This window comes from Crocodylus siamensis, chromosome 4 (assembly GCF_052110815.1).
Source record: "Crocodylus siamensis isolate JL-2025a chromosome 4, ASM5211081v1, whole genome shotgun sequence".
In the NCBI taxonomy this organism is placed as follows: Eukaryota; Metazoa; Chordata; order Crocodylia; family Crocodylidae; genus Crocodylus; species Crocodylus siamensis.
The window spans coordinates 48,035,992-48,056,846 of record NC_143398.1 but is presented as its reverse complement, the minus strand read 5'-3'; the positions used below and the strand labels follow the sequence as shown (position 1 = coordinate 48,056,846).

General features: G+C 40.7%; 1 protein-coding gene across 1 annotated transcript in view; it reads left to right on the top strand.

Moving 5' to 3' along the window:
- TES (testin LIM domain protein) overlaps nucleotides 1–11,520 on the top strand; it is a 50,787-nt gene extending 39,267 nt beyond the window's left edge. Inside the window, exons 3-7 of the mRNA XM_090042240.1 lie at nucleotides 1,865–2,117; nucleotides 3,389–3,715; nucleotides 7,893–8,108; nucleotides 8,601–8,759; nucleotides 10,068–11,520. Of these exons, the coding sequence (XP_089898366.1) occupies nucleotides 1,865–2,117; nucleotides 3,389–3,715; nucleotides 7,893–8,108; nucleotides 8,601–8,759; nucleotides 10,068–10,259 (1,147 nt within the window). The 3' untranslated portion in view covers nucleotides 10,260–11,520. The remainder of the gene's footprint in view (nucleotides 1–1,864; nucleotides 2,118–3,388; nucleotides 3,716–7,892; nucleotides 8,109–8,600; nucleotides 8,760–10,067) is intronic.
- The last annotated feature ends 9,335 nt before the right edge of the window (nucleotides 11,521–20,855 follow it).

Here is a 20,855-nt window from a genome sequence, read left to right as displayed (position 1 = left end):
GCTGCTTCTGGTAAAGTGCATCTTGTTTTGTTGTTTTGTACATCTGCCAACAGCCAAAATGTAGTGGTAGAAGGGAATATTTTGCTGACACCACCAAACATTTGCCCATTACACACAGAAGAGAGACAAGAATCTGGAGGAAGGTGAAATGCATGCACACCTGAAACTTGGCCACTGGGACAAAAAAGAAATGCAAGTCTAGACATGATAAGGCATTAGAATATAGGAATATCACACCATCAGAAGAACCACGTACTAGGAAATCTGTTACAAGAAAGATTCATGTTGGCTTAAACATCATATAGTCTTGTGTTTACCTCACAAACTTAGTACATTATTGCACAAAGCCTAAACAAACAACCCTTCCAATCCAAGAGTTAGTTACCATGGCTACTAACCAAGTTAAAAATGATCAAGAAATATATTGGAAAGGAGGTCTGTGTGCGTGTGTGTGGTTGTGATTATGTGTAGAAATTATTTTAAGGAAATATAAGAACATATTAAACATAAATAGGTTGTGATATGAATATTCAGTCTTAAACCAAATGTTACAGAAATGGTGGGGCAATATGTCATTTGGGGAGTTTAAAGCCTATATTTAGGAACTGTTCATTAAATAACTCTACGTTTAGAAACTGCTTAATAAGTGGAGAATGTGTGTAGAAGAAGAATAAAATCTGAATGTTACACTGTCTATTATGATTAATGGTGAGCAATACAATTATTTCAGTACGTTACAGTAAATCATAACCTCCCTCTTTTATAGAATGTTAAATATATCCCAGAATGAGAAATAGTTTTTAAATTGTTCCAGATAGCGGAAAAGAAATAATTCTGTGTAAACTTCCAGCCCATTAACATCCCATTTCTTTCATTCTTTGGTCATTCACCTTCTAATGGGGTTTTTGTGCTTTAAATAGGGACTTTGACCATAGTATTTTAAATTTTGATTTTGTTGTTTTTATCTCTTTATACTCTTTAAGAGATTAAAATATAGTTACTGTGTCAAACTGGTGTCAAAAGTAAATGGTAGAATAAGTGGTTCATTCTTTTTAAAGCAACAAGCTAAAATATTGGTTCCATTGTCTTTCTAGGCCAGGCAGAAACTAACAACAATGTGGTGTGGATGCAGTTTCTCAGTCATGTCCAACTTGACCAATTTCAATATACCAAACTGCTTGTCTGCTCTTTAGTATAAGAACCAAGCAGATCACACATGCTAAAGCACTCCTCCAGTTGAAGACCCTGCTGATTTGTGTGAATCCCTTAATTAAAATTAGGTAATAAGATACCAGTTTGTTCCTTTATGGCAACTAAAGTCAACTGGGTTGCGTGGGTTGTTGTGTTATACATTAAGGAGGATTCTGTATACACCTTGATTGTGCTAAACACATGCTGTAGGCTAAACACAGGCTAAACACTGTCTCATGTATTTTTTTTAATACTGATTTTTGTATAATATGAATTTGTTTTAATTCCTTCATGTACTTTTCTTGAGATTTGTATTTTTTGCCTTTAGTAAATACAGCATTATCCATTTTAAATCTCTTTACAATAACCAAACAATGTACATATGCAATAAAAGATGAGTGAGGGAAGTATAATTCTCTGTGGACAAAAATGAAGTTTTATAAAACTTGGGGATCAAACAATGAAATAATACAGAAATGATTGGGGAAAAATCTTAACAGTGTTCTTGGTTTTAGAAGGTTAACCTGGAAAATGCTCTGTATTCTTATACAAATGCTGAATAAGGAGGTAGTGGTTATGTTTTGTTGGTGGTTCTTTGCTGTGCATGTAACTAGCATGAGCTGTGGCCTACAGCTGGGACGCATACTCAACTTGCCTTTTTCTAAACTTCTAGAAAAATATGTCGAAACTGTAAGTGTGGTCAGGAAGAGCATGATGTCCTTACAAGCAATGAGGAAGATAGGAAAGTGGGAAAACTCTTTGAGGATACAAAATATACAACCCTTATTGCAAAGCTGAAAAATGATGGTATTCCCATGTACAAACGCAACGTAATGATACTGACTAATCCAGTAGCTGCCAAGAAGAATATAACCATCAATACTGTGACTTATGAATGGGCTCCTCCTGTTCAGAATCAGACACTGGTAAGTATGATCTGTCTTTTTATTTACTTAATGGTAACATTTTACTGGCATTCTTTCATGTTGATTACTAAGGGGACATTGTAACCCTTTAGTCTTTGTGGATCTGTTGTATGTGGTTGGATGCTTGTTTTTTACTATAATTCTTGTCCTTCTTATCTCTTAAAAATCCAAGCAACTTTAAGATCTGATCTTCCTCCTCTTCAAATAAAAATGTGTTGGCTATTCAGTCAGTCCCATTACTCCCAGCGTTATGAAAAGTTTTAATGTTGATTTCCTGACTTGAGATTTTGGAAGGAGAGAGATGTGCTTGTGTCCTTTGTAATTGCACTCTAGAGGATTTTCAGATTCCTAAATCTGCCTATTTTAGAAAGACTTGGGGGGGAATAAAAGTTAGATGAACTGTTTTTAAAAAAAAACCCTACAGTTTATGTCATTGTTTAAAGTTAAGAGAAACAGTCTTGCACATTTCTTTTACTGTATATGGTAAGAACAAGTTCAGTGTTGACATCCAAAAGGAAAGCTCTCTTGAGTTTATTAGCAGCTGAACCAGATGAGTTGCTTGGATAGCCTTTTGGGGAGTTTAACTTTACTACTTAAACTTGAATTGTTGACTTTATGTATCGCAGTGTAATGTGATCCATAAGTGGAGACAAGCTATCTGTGGTCTCCTAGTTTTCTAGGATGCAGTATCCTTTTTCAGTGACTTAATTTAAAATTACATATGTGAACTTTGCAGGATTTAGCATTTATTTACAGGGGATTTTTTTGTTTTGTATTGGGTTTATTTAATATGTATCCTGGTTTTGCTAGAATTATATGTAGCTCTGTGTCCTGTGCAAGCTGCTTAGTAAAATTCCTAGCTTCTGTCTCTACATCCCTAAAATAGCTACTATACAGATATGTCCAAGATCAGTATTTTTAGACAGCTTTGTAGCATGATGCTACATAAATTTTAAATTGTTTAGAATTACTCCTTATGATTATAAATAACATGCTTTTTTGCTAAATATTATTTATGGCTTGACCACAAGCTTTTCTTTCACTTGAGGCAGAAGCCAATTAATTCATCTACTGAGCTTATTTCTGACTACTATATTTTGGGAATCACTGTGTGTAGAGAACCTCACTATTACTGTAGAGAGAGGATCTTACTATTAACAAATGTTATGTTCTCTAATTGCAATAAAGATGGCTTTAGTCATTTATTTGTTTAAAAAGCCAGATTCCATAATTAAAGTGGCATCTGATATATCTAATTCTTCCTGGTTTAGGCTAGACAGTATATGCAGATGCTTCCAAAGGAGAAACAGCCTGTGGCTGGCTCAGAAGGCGCTCAGTACAGGAAGAAACAGTTGGCTAAGCAGCTGCCTGCTCATGATCAAGATCCTTCAAAATGTCATGAGTTATCTCCTAATGAAGTGAAGCAGATGGAGCAGTTTGTGAAGAAATACAAGAATGAGGCACTTGGTGTGGGTGATGTCAAGCTGCCTGGTGATGTGGAAGCTAAAGTCACTGACAAAAATAATGGTGACAAAAGCACCTCAGCTGCTGTAGGAGCGATGGAGGACAAATCAGCAGGTCAAAAAGGATCTCAGTATGTAAGTATAATAGATAGCTGGTAATGCAGAAAGGTAGATGGCTGAGAGAGCATTCAAACTGGAGCTTGTGTGTTACCCTGAAATGCTAAGAGAATGGGAAGAGAAGAAAGTATTGAAAATATCCATTAAAATATTTCAGTAAGAACCTGCTACTCTTAATAATATTTAATAATGGATAGCAAATAAAAATGTGTCTAGATCTCTTCTTCCTGATTACATACAAAATTGTACCTTAATCTCTCTATATAGGATTTGCCAGGGTTGTCATGGTTAGGAAGAGTGCTCAGTATTTTATTGATATTAAAAAAAAGAATGCTTAGGTGAGGGGAAAATACTCCTAGTAGCCTGTTCTGTCTTCTCTTGCTTGGGAAAGGAATAAATAATGTAATTTATATATAGAACTGAATGAAACCAAACTGAAGTAGTCTTAACTTTCTTCACTAATCGGGTTCTATAGTTACTGTTTTGTCTAGCTAGCTTTGCATTTTGAGATCCACATTTTCTTCTCTGAATGATCTTCAATCCCACTCAGTATTGAAGACCAAGGCATTAATGATTATTATTAGTAATAGTGCTCCATTGTCGCAACAAAGCATCTGAACTGGATCTTTTAATAGAACTCTGTTCCACAAAAATGAGTCAAGTAAATATTCCCTTGTGGTTTTTTTACATTCTTAAACAGCTACAAGCATTTTAGTCAAGCTTTCTTTGTTCCTATTAGAACATGCAAACTCTAGCTTCCTTCCTCAGATGCCTGTGCATGAATACAAAATAAGTTCAGGATAACTAAAGTAACTTGTAAATAGTATAAATTGCAGCAGTCTCTTACAGATTGACCTTTCTTGCTTTGCTTTTGAAGGTTAAACAGCAAACAGTAGTAAAATTACTGGAAATAAAATCACTCAAGCTGCCTAGAAAGAGAACTTCAGCAATATGAAAGTGTTTTGAGTAACTGTGGACTATCTTGGAAAGACATAAAATAATGATTGGGTGGACAAGTAATCTGTAATATGAGTATTCATTCTTGTATTTTAATGGTTATGATTTAAATAGGTTGTGTATCCCACTCCTGGGCAGATCCAGGATTTCTTAAAGGGGGGCTCAGTACACCACCCGTCAGACCACAGGGGGATAGGGGCAAGGTGTGATTGGAGCTCCCAGGTCAGTGAGGGACACTGGATAGCCAGGCTGGGATCAGGTGCATTAAGGGAGGGGACTCAGCCTCCACTGACACCACTGCTGCTGTCGCTGGCTGACCTGGAGGTCAGGGTGGGTAGAGCCAGTCCTGCCCTGGTCTGGCTGTATGCTGCAGGGAACAAGTGTGCAAGGTTCCAGATTTCTAAGGACAACAATAACAGCACATGCATTCCTCCTTCCAACCCTTGCTCCTTGTCCATTGTCCTCCCCCTCTGATGACCAGTGCCTGGGAGCAAGCACTGGAAGGAGAACATATTTGCTGATGCCACTATCCCTTGCCAAGCCCAGCTTGGCCCCTGCAGTGCAGTGCAGGGCAGGCGTGGGTCAGAAGCACCTCTGGCACTCCCCTGCACCTGCAGCAGCCAGTGGCTATGTCAGTGGTGCACAGGTTCCCTTTCCAGCACCTGCTCCAAGCCAGCAAGAAACATTTGCAAGGAGGGGCAGAGAGGGGCAAGTGCTGGAAAGAGGAACCTGTGTGCTGCCATTGCTGTCCCCTGCTGAGTCCAGCTACCTACAGAGCTGGAGCCCACAGCTGGAGCAGGGCAAGAGTGGCTTTGGGGCACTTTTTTTGTGCACAGATCATCCAGTGGCTATGGTGAAAGGGGGGCTTGTCTACACCACTACATCCCTTCTCTCCCCCCCCGCCCCAAAACACCTATGTGTAGATTCTGCAATTTATTTACACATTATAAAATTCTATCCAATGTATCCAATGCTTGTAACATAAGTATGGATGGATGCACTTTTAAAGCACTTAATCTGAATATCTGTTATCATCCAGTCATTTATGGGAGAGCAGAGGGCTGTGGGATATCAGGTGTCTTTCATACCTGACAGTAGAGTATGGCTGTTCAAGTTCAATTATGCGGAGGGATATCTTCCTTGTAGGTATCCAGTCTAACATTTTGCAGAAGAAGCAGTTCTCTTCTGCAAGAAATCTCTTGAACGGCTGCATGCTCTCTGTGTGCCAGGAGAAAACCCTTTCGCCCAACAAATGTAACGCTTGTTCATGGCCATGGTAGAATTGATAAATCTTACATGCCTTAGAGGTCATGTGATCTGGATTACATTTGATCAGAAGAGGGAGCACTTTTCCTTCTTCACAGAAAAATGCCTTACTGCCAGCTAGGGCTGTGCAAAACAGCTGTGTCTCGTTTCCATCTCTGATTCAGCCATTTCAGAGGGACTATGATCCGTTTCGATTCGCCCAAATCTGTTTCAGTTTCAGGACTGATTTCAGATCGGCCAGGAAGAGGCAGGCACAGCCGGGTGGCTGCAGGTTCTCCCACGGCTTCTCCTGCTCTGCTTGCCTCTCCCTGGGTGGGAGGAGCCACAGGAGAAGCCCACATGACTGCCCTGCCCTGCCCCAGCCTCCCAGCACTGAAAGAAAAAAAAAAAGCCCTGCATTCACTGGCTACAGCAACAGTGATCAGGGCCTCTGAGGGCTTGTGGCAGAGCCCCCCCACACACACAGTGGGGGGTAGCAGGGCTGTGCCAGACTCCTCCAAGGGGGGTGCAGGCCCACAGATCTGCGTGCAGGATGACAGCAGGCTGCTGTCCCTCCCCCAGAGCACTGGGATTGGAAGGGACCTCAGGGACAGATCACAGACACTAGCCAGCTACAGATGTCAATATGAGAGCACTCCTTCACACACCCCACCCTTCTGAGTTTGTTACCTCACAAGCCCACCTCTGAAACATCCAAAACATTTCAGATAGTTTCATTTTATTTCAGAGATGTTTCGGAGCCCTCCATTTCGTTTCAGATGTGGTATTTCAGGTGCTGAAACAGGCCAAAACACCTCCAAAACAAAACGGCTGCTAAAGTTTTGCACAGTCCTACTGCCAGCTGCCTCTCATCTAAACATCCTAGAAGTTTGTAAGCTCAGGTACTTTGGGTGAGCACAGCTACCATGGTAACATAGCACAGATAATGATAGTGGGCATTAGCGACCTGATGAGACTGGAAACAGGCCTGGTCCAGGGTTTAGTAGTCAAACTTTCCTTTTCAGCTGCTTTATAGGCCCAATTGTTTTGGGTTTTTTTTGGACTCGTTTATGTGAAGTAAGAAACTAAATATATTATATTATTGACAGATACTTCGGGAGAAAAATCTAAAGCAGCACACAGAACAGAAATTTGTAACAGTTAGTCATAGTAAAAAGTTCAGATTCATACTATAGTTATGACATGGGGAAGAAACCACACCATGAGACCATAGATCAGACATCCAAACCAACTAGAGTACAGAAATAAGTAAGTGATGAATAGACTGGAAAATTATGTTTCAGTAAGATGCACACTATCTGTTCTTTTGACTGGCTGACAAGCATTTCAATATCATGTATAAATATTAGTAGAATATCCCTAGAATTTTTGGAAACTATTTGTAGTATAATTGTGTTTATAATTTTTTTATCTCTCATCCTTCTCCTGTCCAAGATTGATAATTGGACAACAGCCATAAGCAGCTTGGCAGAACTGGAAAGTAGTCCTACACAGTAATTTTGAAACAGAAACCACAAAGTGTTTCTTCTTCAGCAGATTTTTATACCATTGTAACTCATAGCTTTCGGTGTGTTTTGCTGGTGTTAAGTAGAAAAAAATCAGGTCCAGAGAACTGAGCTAATGGTTTAAAGTTCACCTTACTTCATGGATGCTGTTTTTGACACTGCAGAGATCTGTAGTAAGATGTGGTATTTTATTTCCAGACTTTTCCAGGAGCCATATTATACTTCTAGTTCTAATAGACTTATGGTAAAATTATCTGTGTAACTAGCATTAGAACTCTGCCTACATGGCATATGTCTTTTTGTACTGTTTGGTTGAACAAACCTACATTTGGGCTTGGTACAAAATTTAACACTGACCATGGAAGTCACTCTGCCTCTTTAATATTAGGCTACAAGTTTTAGGCTGCAAATTTACTAAAATACGCATCATAGATATATGTGCTCTGTTGTTTAATGGCTTCCTCTAGTCATGCTACCGCTGCAACCAGAATATGAAAGAAGGTGATCCAGCCATCTATGCCGAGCGTGCAGGCTATGACAAACTGTGGCACCCAGCTTGTTTTGTCTGCTGCATCTGCAAGGAGCTTCTAGTAGACATGATCTATTTCTGGAAGAATGGAAAACTTTATTGCGGAAGGCACTACTGTGACAGTGAGAAACCCCGATGTGCTGGATGCGATGAGGTAAGCAAGACCTCAGTGTGGGTATTTGCCATATAACATTTAATATAATTCAGTCTCTCTTCCTGAAAACAATCATATATAAAAAAAAGTACTTCTTTTTCTTAAAAAAGAATTAAATGATGGCCAGATACTGAAAAACTGCACTACAATATACTAGCTAGCATGTTATGCTGAAGTCTCAGTTACTTTCTCAGTGAGAACACTAGGTGGAGTGTCCTTCCTAAATTATACAAATATATGCATGCCTAATGCAGAGAGCAAACTGAATAATGCCATTGGAATCTACTGCTTTTACCAGAGGAACTGGAGGCCTTTTAAAAGCAAAATCATGCACATTAACACTAGATGGGTGTGTTTCTAAAAATGGTGTGGATTTGAAAAAAGGGGTCTAAACCCATCACATTTTGAAAAGTTGTGATACTGCAATGCAAGCTGCCTGGAAGGAAGCACTGTTCAGTACATAAATTGTGATGTTTTGTTTTTTCCTCACAGCTGATATTCAACAATGAATATACCCAAGCAGAGGGTCAAAACTGGCACCTGAAACACTTCTGCTGTTTTGACTGTGACTGTGTCTTGGCTGGGGAAATCTATGTCATGGTAAATGATAAGCCTATCTGCAAACCATGCTATGTGAAGAACCATGCTGCGGTAAGATACTTGAAGTCATTTTGAGGTTACAGAAGAAAGAAACGTGTGTAGTCACTGACACTTATACAATGTTCAGTCACACTCTCACTCATATGTTGGACAGAAATATCCAAGCTATGAATTGTTTGAGCCAAAGTCAATCATTTGTCCTCTGCTTTCATAAGGTGTTTAAAAAAGTGCATCCACTTAATCTACTAGACGATTCAGAAAGCACATAGAATGTAAACTTGAACTAAGACATCCTAGAAGTAGAAAGGTATGAAAACAGCCATACATATCTCCATTTGTATTGACCATTTTAACTCCATCATATTTAAGGAAGGTAGATTTATATTGTTTTGATTCTGAAAGCCTGTTGATCATTTGTTTTGGCATTTGCTTGACCAACGTAGTTTAGAAATATACTATTCACTATTTCGTTTGGCTCCAGTGAGGGCCCTGCCAGATCAAGGACTACTTCCAGGATTAGCTCATGCAGCTCCATCCAGCAGTGGGTTATGGTGTAATGTTCTTAAACCCAACAAATCTTTTTCATAGTGCCTTATAAAATAGAAATTGCGAAGATGCATAGTGCCACTGTGGAAGATGAGACAAGATGCCCACGGAAGAAAGATGTGACAAAGTAATTTTTGGGTTGGTGTTGGGAACTACTGTCAGTGCTGAGTCATGTCATGGCAGTTCAGTGATAAAAAATGTAAGTGAGAAATTTGAGAAGCTGATGCTGGTGTGGGGCTTCAGTAACTACTTACCAGTGTCAGTGCAGCTCATCAAGTCCATCCAGTGCTGTATTACTACTGGCAAGTTGTATCCATAATGCTTACTCTCCACATCTGACATCCATTAAAGACTTACACTTACAAATGAACATTTTGAAGTGTCTAAAGGAATCCAAAACATTTAAAGAGACCATATACAGTAGCCAAGTATACAGTTATTTCAATTCAGTGCAGTACAATAGCAAAGTTATGATGCTATACAACTATCTCAACAATTCTGCTTCTGAAACTGCTTGGCGTTAAGATTGTCTCTCTTTTTTTTTTTCCTGCATTTTGGGGTTCTTCTGTTGTTGTGCTTTTTTTTTTTTTGCTTTTTTTTTTTTTTTTTTTAAACCATAGTTCTCCCTCCTCTAAGCTGTAATATCTGACCTATATTTTAAAGCTTCCGTCAGTCCTAGAATAACACAATATTTCTTTCTTTTGGTATTCCTATCATTCAAAACTAATTCCCATTACTTTTCAGGAGTTCCAGTTCTTCTAAAAATAGGAGAAAGAATGTATGTTTATATGACTTTTATTATATATTTATCAGGTCTGTCAAGGCTGTCAGAATGCTATAGATCCAGAAGTTCAGCGCGTGACCTACAACAGCTTCAACTGGCATGCTGCGCCAGAGTGCTTCGTGTGCTCTTGTTGTAGCAAGTGTCTCATTGGCCAAAAGTTCATGCCAATAGAAGGAATGGTCTTCTGTTCAGTAGAATGTAAGAAAAAGATGATGTCTTAAGAAGATGAGCAACATGCATGCCTGAACTTAAGTATTACCATGTTCCAAAGTCCTTTGCATTTCTACTGTAAAATGTAATTTTGGGGCATTTAAAATTATTGTACTTATTAAATGGCATATTCCGAAAGGCTTTGATTAACTAAGATATCTGCTCTGTAATCATCTTTCCTTAATTATGACTAATACTTTTACACTATTTTCTTCTTTTAAGTCCTTATACCAAACCTCTTTGTATTCTTGAAATGTAGGAAAATATTATATCAACTATATTCCTTAAGGGCTCTCTTCACCAAGATTTGTCTTTTATCTCTCTTTTTAAAACTTAAAAAGAAAATGGAAAAACTTAAACCCAGCAGAGCATATTTCTTGTGTGCGGCTTTTTGTCTGCCTGTTTACATATGCTTTAAATAACACGTGTGAGTTTCCAACTTCAGTTGTGCCAGTAAATGAATTTACCAGTTTTAAATCATTCCTGCTTTCATCAAGCACTTTAAATAAAATGTTTAATATCACCAAACAAGAACATGTACAGTTTTATAGAATACAGGTTGGATTCCAGCTGTGCTTATGTCAGCTTACTTCATAACTTTTTTTTTTTTTTTCCCTGGGAATATTTCATCTGTAGTAGTTTATATGAAATCAAAGGAGAACCATTTTCAAGTTTGAGTATGTGAGTGAGGTCTCCTGTTAATTCAAAATGACAGTTGGGCCAGTCTGATTTTGGGGTTGTGTTTGCAGATGTTCTAAAAAGAAGACTGAATGAGCTTACCCAGTATTTGTAAATGTCTTTGCCTTTGGAATATTTGGTGAATTTTATTGAGAGAGAAGAATGGCACAGAAGGGCATTTCTGAGAATCTGGTGTTCTATAAAAGATGAAGGACTTTAAATTTAGAATGATCTGAAATGTTATTCAAAAGTTAGAATGATAAACCATGGGTTCTTTGGAACAGCAGAAATTAAATAGTCTTCTTTCAAGACTTTCAGTATTTGTATTCGAATAAAAATGAGTAGGTACTAATTTTGCTTACTGTGCAACTCAAAATGTATTGCCTCCTTTGATTTTTTTTTCCTCTTCTAATAACAATTCTGTTGTTGTTCTGTTATGAAACATTTTAATTATTTTTGTCATAAGTTTGCCAAACAGGATGAAAAAGCAGTTGGCCTTGTATAAAACTATGCAACTTTTAAATTCACTTCTTTTTAAAGATTAAAATACTTGTGTTTGTATATTAATACTCACAAATAAAAATGCTTTGCTCACTTCAGTTTCATAGGTTTTTTTTGTTCTGTTCTTTGTTAAACTGCTGTAATTTTGCCTTTGTTACAGCAGGGGGAGTTAATTTCAAGGACAAAAACAGCCTTTGTGTTATTACAAGCCTTAAGCTGTTCTGAAGAAGACAATATTTGATTGTATTGTGTTTCTGCACTTTATACTCAAAAAAAAAATGAGATCTAGTCAATCAAAATGTATTGATTAGGCTGTTAATCTGAATTAACTTTTTGCTCAGATAAAGACTAGTTCCAGTTATGCTCCAAAAGTCTTGTATTTAAGATGTACAACAAGGAATCATGAGTTTTGTTATTTTTCTCAGCCTGCTTGTTAATCTTTAAAAAATGTTTCACAATCCTCTTGAAGAACTGCAAAATAAGACTTGCTACACTACATGAACAGTTACCAGTTTAAAGTTACTGCTTCAAATTCATAAACACAGGTCTCCTGGTCTTTTTGTTATGGAAAATCATTCTGAGCTCAGGGCATTCTGACAAGCCAAACGGAAATGCCTAAAGTACATGAACCCATGCCACTAGGGCTACAAGTCTGAAATCTTAACATGCTCAGATGTTTTCAGCTGCTAGATGGGGGGAACCTACAGTGAAAATCAAGAAGTTCTGAGAAGTAAGGAAAGCAACTCCTCAAAATAAATTTCTTAGAGTTTGCTCTGAACCATTTTCATCTCCTGGGTGCGTCCACACATGCAAGCACGTGTGCTTGCAGCAGCTCAAATAGAAGTGCAAATTTGAGCTGGGACTCTTTGCTTCAGCGTATGTGCTCGGATATGAACTTTATTGTGGAGCAAATTGTGCCACTTGGTGCAAAATAACCCTGCCTGGCTCCTCCCAGATCTTCAGCCAGGGGGTACTAGAGCCTGAGGCCAGCACCTGTGCTGGCCCCAGCAGTATAAAAAGCTGCCTTGTCCTGGCCCCAGCAGTATAAAAAGCTGCTCTGGCAAGTAGCTCATGGCTACTAGCTCTCAGGAGCTTCTGGGGCCCAGCCAATTGGTACCTGGGGACACTACCCTTTGTGCCAGCTAGACTGCTGAAGCAGCCCTGAGACTTCCCTGCACCCTCTACCCACTGCAGCAGTCTGGCAGTGGGGGCTGCTGCCTGGCTGTGACCTGCTGTGCACCTGCCAGACTCAGATAGGGACTGCAAAGCCAATAGAGGCATCTGCTTCTCCGGGCCAGCTGCCAGTGGACTGCAGTTGCAGGGTTGGCCTTTGTGCAGCACTACTGCCATTTGTGCCCCCTGCCCGGCCATCTGGGCAGCTATCACCTGGAAGATGTTCTGGGTGTGGTGGCCTGCTTTGAACTATAAACGCATGTCCTCCTGGCCCCATATGTCCAGGAGGTCAGCCACAGCCAGATGGGTCCAAGATGCCAGCTCTGACCAGGCAGGGTCCTGCCACTGGCCTCCCTAGCAGGAATTCTGGTGTTCCCTGTTGGAAAACTGAAAAATCCCTGATTAAAAAAAAAAAATCCCAAAGTCACTATAAAATACCCCCAAATCCATATTCCTCCACAAGTAAAACAAAAGACCACTATAAAGACAGAGAGAGAGTGAGACAGAGACAGCGATCAGTTGGACAGTGTTTTATTGATATATCTACAATATTAAAGCAAGTCTCTTATGAAAATAATAAAATGAACTCTAAATACAGGTTTCATGAATTCATGAATACATATTTTGCTGCCCTCCCACAGGGCCATGGCCCCCACACAAGGGCTATACTCCCCCAACAGGGGGTTCAGCCCCCACACAAAGGGTATGGCCCCCCACTGGGGGCCAAATGGCCCCCTGCAGGGGTACCACCCCCCCCACAAGGCCCACATGCCCCACCCCAGCCCCCCAATTGCTGCTCCACCTGGTCCCATCCCCCACCAGCTGCTGCAGCCCCCCATGGCTGCCTCACCCCCTGCTCCCCCAGACCACCCCGATGGGTGCCCCACCCAACCCCCCCAACTTGCACCCCTAGGCCCCCAAATTTGCAGTGGGGGGAACATTTTTTCATTCCCTCAAAGGGGCCCCTAGTGTTAAGTAACTGTGGGTACGTCTACATGTGAATTAATGTGAGGTACTAAATTTATGCACATTAGGCTGTGCTAATGTGTACAAATGCTCTACTGCACTTTTTTTAGTAACATTTTAATGCACAGTAGACTATTTTACTGTGCATTAACGTAATGTCACTTTGTAAAATAGTCTACTGTGTATTAAAGCACACGTGTAGACACACCCACCCTTTAGTGCAGGTGCCATGTTTTGAGTGACTACATAAATCAAGGTCCTAATCACCAGTTGCCTTTAAAAATGCCACAGCACTCTTTTGGCATGGAACTCCTGCCCTTATCATCCTGGTTTAACTGCATTGTGGCACTACATTTGATCTTTGTGAAGGATACCTTAATTGGTCAAGATGATGTTCATTTTGCTCTTAAAATACCATATAATTTGGCTGTCACCAGGTAAAGCCAACATTTTGTGTTTTGCAGAAATAATTGCTTGGCAGTGGTGGTGCAATTATCCCTATCTGCATAGAGTCTAATACTGGAAACTTAGAGAGAGTGCTTTGCATGTTTGTAAAACATGTGGCTCATTCACACTGGAGATCTAGTCCTCCATGGAGAGAATAAACAGACAGTGTCCCAGGTTTGGACAGTTTTGTTTAACAAACTTAGGTTAAGCAAAACCCCTCAAAAGCCCATCACTTTCTGGTACTAGTTTACTCACTCCTCCCCTCAGAAACTTGCAAGCAGGCTCTAGCCAGCCTGACACCAAACTCACTCCCTCAATGCCCACACCCTCCTGGCTCCTTTCCCCGGTGATTTGAACTGCCTCTCCTATGGGAAACCAAATGTTTGATGCATCTGTCAGCCAGAAAAAGCCTTGGTGTGTGAAAGGACTGGCTGTTTATATAACTTACTATAGCACTTCTATTAGAGGAATGAGTAGGATTGGGAGGCAGGGTAGAGACAGAAAAATTGAAGGATTTTCTTAGTCAAATGATTGTGTGGAAAAACCAGGGATTAGGGCTGCTAAATTGCACTGGTAATAGCTACAAGAAGGATAGTTTACAGTGTCCTTTACAATTTATACAAGCTCAACCTCTTAAACTCTACAAGGCTTGGAGATTTTCAGTTAACTGCTAGCACACCCTTTTTCACTGTTTGTTGTAGGGATTTCTCTAGGTTTATGCATCAGAATAACCTAAAAATAGACCATCGGCTTCTGCATACTTGAGTATGCTGTATACTTTTAAGTAGTACTCTTGATTCCCTTCTCAAATGGATATTTTGAAATGAATGTTGAAGTTCTACCTTGAAAAGCAACAATGTTAACGAAAAGCATCCAATTTGAACATTATATACGTTTTCCTTAAATATATTCTTATATGGAATCAATGGACTACAACATTATACTCCTGCTGGAAGTGCAGGACTCAACTCTTTGAGAGGGACTATGATGATTCTGTTTGTTTGCACTGTCAATGGAGTTGTGTAGCTAAATTCCAGTTATAGCAGTAGGAGCCAACCTTTCTGGCAGGCATGCAGCAAATTAACCCAGGATGCTCCCCAAGTGCCAATCCAATCTGCTTCCCCTGCCTGATCTCCTGTTCTACTTCGTCCTCCTTGCCCCATTTGTTGCTTTGCTTTGCTTTCTACTTTGTGCCCTATCTGCTGCTGTCCTGCCTGTCCTATCCACAATCTGCCACAAGCACAGTCCTGTGACCCCCATGCTGCAAGCTGGCCAACCCTGAATTATATGATGCAAACCCACAGAAGGCAATGGGATGGCATAGGTGTCACTCAACACCAAACTTTGCCTGCAGAGTGTGGTATTATAAATTGCATGTAGAAACTAGAAAGGCATTTTTATGGGCAGAATCTAAACTCTGTTTGCAGATCTGGTAGCATTTATAATTATTTTACTCAGAGCTTGCAACATTTAATCTGAAAACAGGCAATTGTGGGCTACTAGGACAACATAAAGCAAATTCTTGGCAAGTTAGTTGGATGCTTCACACATAAATGAACCAAAATAGTATCATAGCCATTGTAACATTCCTGTTACAAAAAATAAGGATTTCTTTACTCATTAAAACCAGTCACTTTATTTAAAGTGTCTATGCAAAAATCTTTCCTTTTTTCAGAATAAAGATTCAGTGAAGATGAGTGCTTGGAGTCACTGTTCTATAAAGGCCTGCCGATGCAGAGGAGAATGTACCTTAATATTAAGATGCTGTTAATGCTGAGATTAATAAAAGAACAGTATGTCTTTTTTTTACCTTCTATTTTGTGAAGGAAAATGCAAGGCACCACTTTGTTCCACTGGAACTGATAAAAAAGCCTAGCTTTAAAAAAAAAGATAAAGTTAACAAAAGGGAACTTAGAAATGGCGCCAATATCCACAGACAGTTGGAATGAACTGTGACACATTGAAGGACTAAATTTACATTATAAACTAGGGGTATTCACTTGTCTGGAAAAAAATACCTACTGCAAGGCTTTATTTTTTTCTTAGTTGTGTGTTTATGTGAAAGAAATCTATTGCCCCAGGCTATTTAAATATGTGTGCCAATGAAGTAAGAATAAAAAGCATTTAATATGCTGTGTGGAAGACCCAGGGCTGATTACAGACAGTTTTGAGGTTCATTTTTTCATCTTTAAACCCCAGGTATGGAGTTTTGTTATATGCTTAATGCACACAGCTGTTGTACAGAATGATCAGACAGTCGGAATACTGCCCCACAGCATGTAACTGTGTTTATATTTCAGGACAGTGCCCTGTTGAAAGCAAGGTTTTCATGGTGCCTTTCACTCTCAAACAGTCCTGGTAATAGTAGGGGTGTCCAGCTTTTGCATGATAGCCTACTACTGCTTAGAGCACTCACCCAGAAAGTGAGACATTGGCTCAGATCCAGGTTGAGGCATGCCTAGAATGCAAAACTCAACCTGCCCCTGATTTATACCTCTTATTCTTAGTGATGAGTCATTTCTCATGTGAATTTTTTACATCTGAGAGGAAATCTATACTTCATAAAGGCTGCTCTTGCAAGTGTCACTCTGAAGCACACTTACTTTCTCCTACTTCATGCACGCCATTCCCAGAAATAAAGCAATGAAGCTGCACTGAGACCACACCCACTCTTGAGATTGCTGTCTCCAGTTCACTTGAAAGTGGTGGCACAGGCCTATCTTAGCATAACTTCATTGCCTCATTTCCAGGACCTTCATGAACAGAGAGGGGACTGGCAAGTAGACACATCCTCAGTGACAGCCACCAAAGCAGCCATGTGAATGGGTGCTTCCCAGATGTATAAGAATTATGGTCAGGATCCAGGGTGTCATGACCAGTCAATCTACGTGTGTGTGCGCGCGTGCGTGCACGTGCGCACGTGTGTGTGTGTGTGTGTGTACACTTCCATATTCTGGAAACAACATTCCCAGTATTTATAGCTGTTATTGCTAAATAGCATTATATTCTTCCCAGTTGCTCCAGAAGAAAGTATTACTTCATAGCATTTGTTCAACCTTCTTTTAAGGTGAAATGTTCTTTAGTTTCTTTTTGTAAAAGTTTAGTTTCACAACTGAAATGGTGTCTACTTTTTCTGTTGCTAGCTTGAATGCCTCTCCCTTCTTCCCAAAACCTTGTAACACAAAAGCAAACTATTAGTAACCCTTGTGTCTATAATTTTGTCTTAATTACTGAAATGGTAAATAAAGTTATGTAAATACAACATCAGAGGCCCTACAAATGGGAAGCAAATGAAACAAATAATCTAAAGAGTCCTAACAATAGAAGAGAAGTGAAAAGTAATCTGTCAAGCAAAATAGAAAATTAACTGTTCATTTTCAACTATTTTTAACGAGAAGAGTGGCTACTTGAATGGTAAATCATGAACAAACTTTATATAACCTGCACCCAACCTACAGAGCTCCACTACAACATTGTCCTCGTGTAAACAACAAATGTACAGAAGTGCATCAGTCATTACGTAGAACCTCACAGTATATCTGAGCAGCTTGCTTTATTGTAGCATAGTTGCAGTTGTAATGGTGGGCTCTTCAAGCTGGTTTTCTGTTATGCAAAGTGTAACAAACCAGGCAAGGCTGGTCTCCCCTCCCCCTTCCCCCAGTAATGACATAATGACATATTAAGTAAAGTTTAAGCCAGGCATTGTTCAGCTTTGGCTTAAGGCCATGCATTGTTGTAAAAAAAAAATCACTTGTGTTCAGTGTGAGAGCATCTAATCAGCCTTGATGAACATATTACCTTTTTACTCACTTAAAAAAAAGAAAAAGAAAGATTATAATAAAATCCAAACAAAAGCTGCCCTAGATAGGCTGCTTATAGAAAATAATGACAAGGATTTTTTTTTACATTAACTATAACAAACCATGACCCTACAAAGGACTCTGTTCCATACATATGCAATAGATATTGCCTGTATCATAGTATCCTAGATCAGACAAGGCCTAGTAAATTTTTAATAAAAAGATTGAGATTTTTTAATGAGAATGGAGGAAAGGATTTCCTTAACGATACTGATTTTGAAGAGGATGAAAGAGGGAAAATGACAGCAGTTACCAGGAATCAAATATTATGCAATGAATTTTGTTTCAGTTTAAATTTCCCAAAACAGAAATGTATTCTGGTCTGTATGTGACTACTATTCTGGTGGCAATTTCACTGCATTTGATATAGTGAGTAAGCCACCTGATATGGGGAAGGAAGTACAAGAGAGTTCCTCTCAAGGGAATAATGTTCTCCAAGTCTAAGTGTTCTTTAAATATCCTCCTCACTACAGGGTGTATCTACACATGCATTTGTTCCAGCCTAGATTTACCGTGGAGTAAGCTACTGTACAGTAAGGGTTTATGGGTAGGTGTCTACACACGTTGAGTTTAGGGAGAAGATTTGTTCTCAGTTCCCTACAACCCTGCAATGTGCCCCTGTGGCCATCAGGGGGAACTACAGGATCCCCCTGGATGCTAGCCTTGAGGTTGGCAAGGAGCACCAGGCCAGGAGATAGCTGTCTTCTAGCCCCAGGGGGCTGCCTGCTGCTGGGATGGGGAGCTCCTGGCCCTGGCTCCTCAACCTGGGGCCCAGGGGCTGGAAAGAGGTGAAGGGGAGGGGCAGGTCCCAGCCCCCCCGCCCCAATCTGCTAGTGGGGCAGCTAGCTTGCTTCTAGCTGCCCCACCGGTGGATCAGGGCAGGGGCTGGGACCTGCCCTACCCCTGCAGCTCTTTCCAAGTCCTGTGCCTTGATCACTCAGTCAGGGCACAGGGCTTAGGCCTGCCCCTGACCGCGACAGTTCCCAGCCAACACTAGGCTGCACAGGGAAGTCTGCACATGCAGCCCGGAGCTGGCTGGGGACTGCCTGAAAACAGGACCGTCTCCAGCCACCTCCAGTCTGCATGTGCTTCCTCACCCAGACTGGGGCTGACTGGGAACTGTCCAGGTAGGGAGCTCCCAGCCCCTACTCCATGATCACCCAGCTCTGTGAGCACAGAGCTGGGTGTGGAACAGGCTGGTGGGGCAGGCATTTCCCCCTCCAGCTCTGGGCTTGCAGAGCTGGGGGAGGAGCAAACCCCCAGCTCTGCATTTGTGGAACTGGGCAGAGAACAAGCTTCCCAGCCTTTTGCCCCCACCTTCATGCTCATGGAGCTGGGTGGGGAACAAGCTCCCCAAGACCTTGCCAGCAAGGAGCTCCCAGCACCAGCTCCATGGCCTCAGGGCTGCTGCTGGGAGATGCTTATTTCCCAGCTTTAGCCCTGCAGTTGCTGGGCTTGGGCTGAAAGACCCTTATCTCAAGACTAGGGAGATTTACTGTGAAGTAAGCATGTGCATGTGTAGATGCACATACTTACTTCACAGTAAACTACATTAATTTGCTGGTAAGTGTCCCTTGTAGGTGCACTCACTGTATTGCGTCACAGAGTCATAAAAAATTAGGGTTGGATAGGACCTCAGGAGGTCATCTAGTCCAACCCTCTGCTTAAAGCAGGGCCATCTCCAGTTATATCATCCCAGCCAAGGCTTTGTCTACCCAGGTCTTAAAAACCTCTAGAAGCATAGAAGGGGAACAGTACAGTGTAAAGTCAGCATCATTTAAAGCACTCCAAGTAGTATCTGTTTTTCTGCTATCTGAGCTGAGGCTATCACACACTCTTCTCTTCCTCACACCCCCACATTCCCAACCTCACTTACAAATAAGAATAAGAGAAATGAACAATATAAGAAGTAGAAATGGTTGACAAATCTGACCAAAGAATCTCTGTTGCCATTTGCTGATGCACTGAAATCAGAACATGTTGTGGAGGTGATCTGAGTTGGATGAGGGTCTGACAGAATCTAGTCAGGAGTCTATTAGCTCTCTGCCTACCAAGCAGGTTTCCTCAGCAGTCTGCAGGGCTTCAAGGTTTAAAGCCTCTTAGGACCTCCATCCACAAGCCATCCCTGCATTCCCTCTGATTCAGAACTTAGAAATGTTGATGTTTCATTCTGAATTGCAGCAGAACCAAATTCTAAAAATATTGACATTTTCTACTGATCATTTACCTTCTTTTCACAGCTCCACAGAAAAGTCATTTCCAACCTGTACAATGCCTGGTTTGAGTAGGTCTGAGAACACATTTGTAACTTTGGTCAGCCTTGGAGTAATGAAAGCAAAAAGCTGAGAAAGTCTTTCTACTGATAATCTGGGAGCTAGGGCAGGGAAAACTAAGGGTCCAGAAATGTGTCTTGTTGATCATCCCAATGCAGCTGAGGAAGCTCATGTGGACAAATCCACTGATAACTTGTGGACTGAACAATTTCAGGAAATATGGGGTGGATATTTTCTGGATGGCTGCAGACACCTCTCAAAGATCCATTGGTAGATTTCTCCACAATAAACTGGTTGGCTAATGATTGGTGGCAGTTCAGGTCGCTAGTTTTCAAATCACTATCACCACCTATTTCTCAAAGCTCAAAGGGGACTCTCATGTTGGTGGTCTGGCTCTTCAGCTACAGGTGCAACTCTGCAGAGCTCTTGAGGAATGTAGTCTTCCTCCTCCAAAAAGTCACCTGTTGCTACTGTTATGACTAGGGAACTGGGTTTTCCATTTCCCACAGAAAAATGAAAAAACCCCATAGATTTTCCCCTAAACCAAGAAAAACAAGGATTTTCACTTTAACAGAGAAACATTCTGATTTTTCACTTTTGCAGAGAGCTCCTTGCAGGCTGGCAGAGTTCCAGCCTGAAAGAGGCTGAGGGGTGCAGGAGAAGGGTCGTCAGGCAGCGCGTGCCATTTGCATGTGCATGCATACACTTG